This window comes from Dermacentor variabilis, chromosome 8, assembly GCF_050947875.1.
Source record: "Dermacentor variabilis isolate Ectoservices chromosome 8, ASM5094787v1, whole genome shotgun sequence".
NCBI lineage: Eukaryota > Metazoa > Arthropoda > Arachnida > Ixodida > Ixodidae > Dermacentor > Dermacentor variabilis.
The window spans coordinates 28,605,644-28,609,809 of NC_134575.1; the positions used below are offsets into that span (position 1 = coordinate 28,605,644).

Consider the following 4,166-nt stretch of genomic DNA (forward strand, 5'->3'; position numbering starts at 1 on the left):
TGCAGTAGTAGTAGTGTACTACTAGTGTACCAGTAGTGCCGTACGCGTATCTGGCCATGCTGCGAATGTGTCGCCGCCAGCAGCGTGGCAATGACAGACAGTTGTAAGGATGTGGCCTATAAGCTTCTTACTTGTGGCTTCGAACGGCTTTGGGATTTTGTAAGCTCACCATATCCATCAGCACAATGCGCCATGAGTGCGACAATTTCTAATGATTACGCGCATCTGCAGAGACTAATTGCTTTGCTGTTTTGGACAACAGTGAGTGCAGAGAACCTTAGGAAATAGCATCACAGATCACGCCGCAAGGTTGGTAGAAGCCACAAATGAACACAAATAGACAAATGCGGGCAATTAACATCATTCCCTGGGGTAGCTAAATGGTAACAGCCTCTTAGTGTTCTCTAGTAATATTTCTTGAAATCTGTGGAATTTCGCCAATTTAAACGTTTATTAGCTGTGTACGCGTTAAAGCAGTACCGAGGGAAAAATTTTCTATCTTGTTTCTTTCGGCTGCAATAAGTAGCTAATGACTCAATATTCGCGGCAGGAAACATCATTTGCTTCAGAGCATCACAGTAACTATTTGAAGTCTCGTATGTAACGACCAGTCCACGTTTCAGTTTCAGAGAGCAACGAGATGGACCAAAGAAAAAATGTAAACAAAACTGGGCACGTGAACGCGCAAAACTGACGTAAGCATGCCAACGCGCTCGCTGGCGTGCGAGCTTCCTGTTGCAAGTTCGTCTGCTACGTCTGCACCTGCTTTGCGACGTCCTCGCCATCATCGTTGTTCTCACTCTGTTCCTCTAACGGCGACTATTTCCTGCAGGTGGGAGTCGCCGCCCTATAAGACGTGGCGAATCACTTTTAAAGCGAAAGCTTTACTGGCCGCTGACTAGCGATTTCGCCATGGCGATGCTCCGAGGAGGCACATGACGTCACAACGCGTGGCTCGCCGTGGATATTTTTCTATCTCGCTCCCTAGTCACTACTGTGTATGCGCCACTAGTAGCACCGAGCCACAGGTGTTCCGCCGCAGCGCAGCGCCACGCCTTTCCTCGCGGCCATTTGGTATGACGTCACAGCGCGGTCCTCGTCGTTGCGCTCAACTCCGTTCGCATCGCCAGCTGAGTCGCATACCTGATAACATGTCGGAGGATTGAAAGGGAGAGCTCGCGTGCGCCCCAACCACAATTGAGGCGGCAGTATGGACGGCGACTATTCTGATAAGCAGGAGGAGGCCTGGAATGGACATCGGAACGAGATGAAGAGGAAACGAATCACGCAGGAAACAGATGAATAGCGCGCCAAACGACTGTCTAAACAGCGCAACATAGCTAGACAACCAGACTAACCTGTACTTGCAATGAATATTACCAAGGGCAAACACACCAAGCAAAAACCCACCTTTGTGGGGCTGGGTGAGAGGTCCTCCAGTGTGAGGCACGCACGATTCTTTTTTGCACTGCCCTATAAGCTACCGAACCGGCAGATGCTTTCTATCGTAGTCCTTTCCATTTACAACAAGGCATATTGGACTCACTGTGGCCTTCAGATCTGGCATCGCACTTGAGAATCCTGACGCCTACGCATTCGCACACCCGCAAAAAAAAAAAAGAAATACAGCGAACAAGTATTGTTTAGGAACAAGTATTCGTGTACACTCGTTCCTATTTTTAAGCCAATATCCTCGTGCACCCCACAACAGAAGTCTCCTGTGATGCTTGCGTAACCGATTACTGTATACGAAATCTTACCGTTGTAGTCGATTTCGCTTTACAGTAGAATGTTTATCACACGTTGCTGAGATTTCTTATTCGCGATTTTCAATATGCTCTGATTCTGGAGCTGCGTTACTGCTCTTCAACGGAGCTCATTTAGATTTCCTTACATTTTCGCGCACGTTGTCCGATACCAGTAAAGCTCTTCCAACTTTTGACCCTTTGCAGCCTCATCCACGTGTTTAAGTCCTTAACCTTACAACGGCTCATTTTTTTCTACGTGCAGGAAACGACCAGACGGAATGCCTCCGCCGTCTTGGCCGCAGCTCAGTTCGTGTTAGGCCAGGAAGATGGCGCCGAAGGCGCTCGTTCTATCGAGCTGATGCACGATCATCCTCGTCTGCTCGAAATGGTGAGCGAAGGTGGTGACGTCACCAAGGCCGACGCCAAGGAGATGATCAGCAGCGCCCTGCTTCGTGTTCGCCACTTGAGCCTTGACGAGTTCATGCGAATGACCGGCGTCGTCAAGGAGACGGCGGAATGCCATGCAGATCCTGGTGCCAGGCGTCAGCTCTGTGACTTGAACCTCGACTGCTGGCTACACATCCGCCGCTTCCTGAAGATATCGGACGTTCTACAGCCTCGAGCCGATCTATGTGAAAACTGTACGAGGGGGTTTTTATCGTCCTATTATTTGGCTGGTGGGGGATGAGAGGTCAGCTCGTCTACTGCATTAGGATGAATGTGAATATGCATACCTGTAAGCAAAAAATGATGGATAACAAAAAGGGTCATTCCGCTGCAACATGAACAGCAGGAAGATTTGTTATAAATTTCCTTAGCTGTATAGGGGAGGGGGGAGGCTACCATGAATCGTCAGCTTTACAACGACTAGCTATTTATGCACCTGAGAATAATTTTTCTAGATACCATATTTTTATTTCCCAAGATACTGCAGGCCACGGCGGCCCAAGTTATATTGCAAAACTGTTAAGTCTACATAGTACGCAATAACCAACCGAACATGTTACAAAGTCTATCCTGCGCTTCAATTATTGCGAATCATGCAAACCTGACAAGATTTATGCATCGGAAATCTTCTGTAATAACTTGGGCTGTCTTTCAATCACACCTGGGAGGACAAAGCAAACAGTATTTTTTTCTTTTTATTGTTTCACTGCTTTTCAATTGTATTCATTAAGCTGCTGCTTTGGTTTGCCGCTAATTACAGAGCTTACATAATGTTGCTTTTTAAGCTTGTTTGCACGTGGATGAAAGAGAAAGTCTTGAACAAAAAAAAACGAAGTTGCCAGCAAAGTTACGCAGGGCTTGCTACTTCATTGGGATGTTTCAAACGGTATGAACAGAAATAAAAAAGCAAGTAAACGAGAAAACTGAGCAAACTAACTTGACGCTTGAGACTTGTGTAGCCTTTGCAAATAGTGTTGTGTGTGTGTGTGTGTGTGTGTGTGTGTGTGTGTGTGTGTGTGTGTGTGTGTGCCTGTGAAAGCAGAGAGGCCGCATGACAATTTGTAGTTTTCATCTTTCATCTTAAACGAAAGTCATCGACCTACTGGCAAGCCTCATGGCGCTCCGAACATGTTGCTGTGATTGGTTTTCATGAATTAAGTTAGGGTTTCGATCTGCGTGAGATATGTATAACGTGATGTCATGGTGCAGAAGGGGGTGACATGGCTTGGGAATATTGTGACGTTTTGAGAACATTGTGGCTTGGGTTTTAAACATAGCGCTCGCAACGGTCTGTTCATAAATATCTAAATAAATACTGGACTAATGAATGCATATATGTGTAGAAATTAACTGGGTAATGATTTCCTGTAATTGAGTAAAATAAATGGATTAATGGTGGCGATAAAGCCAGCCTTTCTATTTTGTACATTAGAGTACACGTAATCAGTTTACATAAATATTGCTCCCTCACATGTCTTTGTAATAATTCCTCCGTACCTTTTCTGAATATTTTCTTGCAGGCTGGCAGTCACCGTCAGCAGAGCAGAGCTTTCAACAATTCTCATAGAAGACAGGGCAAGTCCCTATGGCGTCGACGCACGGCTGGATCAAGAATTCAATAAAAGATTCAGTCAATGGTTCAATCAATAATTCATGTCTGTTTCCGCAATTGAGAGCAAAGAAGCTTTTGAAAATGCAAATAATCCATTCGTGTATGCACTAGAGACAATAAACTGTGTGTTTCATTCCGCAGACATCTTTGTGATATTTTATGATATAGAGAAATGAAATATGGACTGGGCACGTAATAGGCGAGTGTATTGGGATACTTTAGCGACGATAAAACATTTTCTTGGAACTAGTTCTTGGAGGTGCTAAAATTTAAATAAACCTTGAGGCTTTCCTAGGCACGTGCGGAGCATTCTTTTACTGGCGGGCGGGGGGGGGGGGCTGAAACCAACCCAAGGTAAC

General features: G+C 45.6%; 1 protein-coding gene across 1 annotated transcript; it reads left to right on the forward strand.

Annotated features, from left to right (window-relative positions):
* Positions 1-2,017: 2,017 nt before the first annotated feature.
* On the forward strand, positions 2,018-3,802 carry LOC142590981 (uncharacterized). Its single transcript, XM_075703355.1, has 2 exons — positions 2,018-2,389; positions 3,716-3,802. Exons 1-2 carry the CDS (start codon positions 2,107-2,109, stop codon positions 3,760-3,762), a joined length of 330 nt encoding a protein of 109 aa, XP_075559470.1. The 5' UTR covers positions 2,018-2,106; the 3' UTR covers positions 3,763-3,802.
* The last annotated feature ends 364 nt before the right edge of the window (positions 3,803-4,166 follow it).

Bases quoted from the DNA above. Each gene is read 5' to 3' on its own strand.
- LOC142590981 (XM_075703355.1), top strand. From the start codon at position 2,107: ATGCACGATCATCCTCGTCTGCTCGAAATGGTGAGCGAAGGTGGTGAC. The intron at 2,390-3,715 runs GTACGAGGGGGT...ATTTTCTTGCAG, and splicing joins AGCCGATCTATGTGAAAACT to GCTGGCAGTCACCGTCAGCA.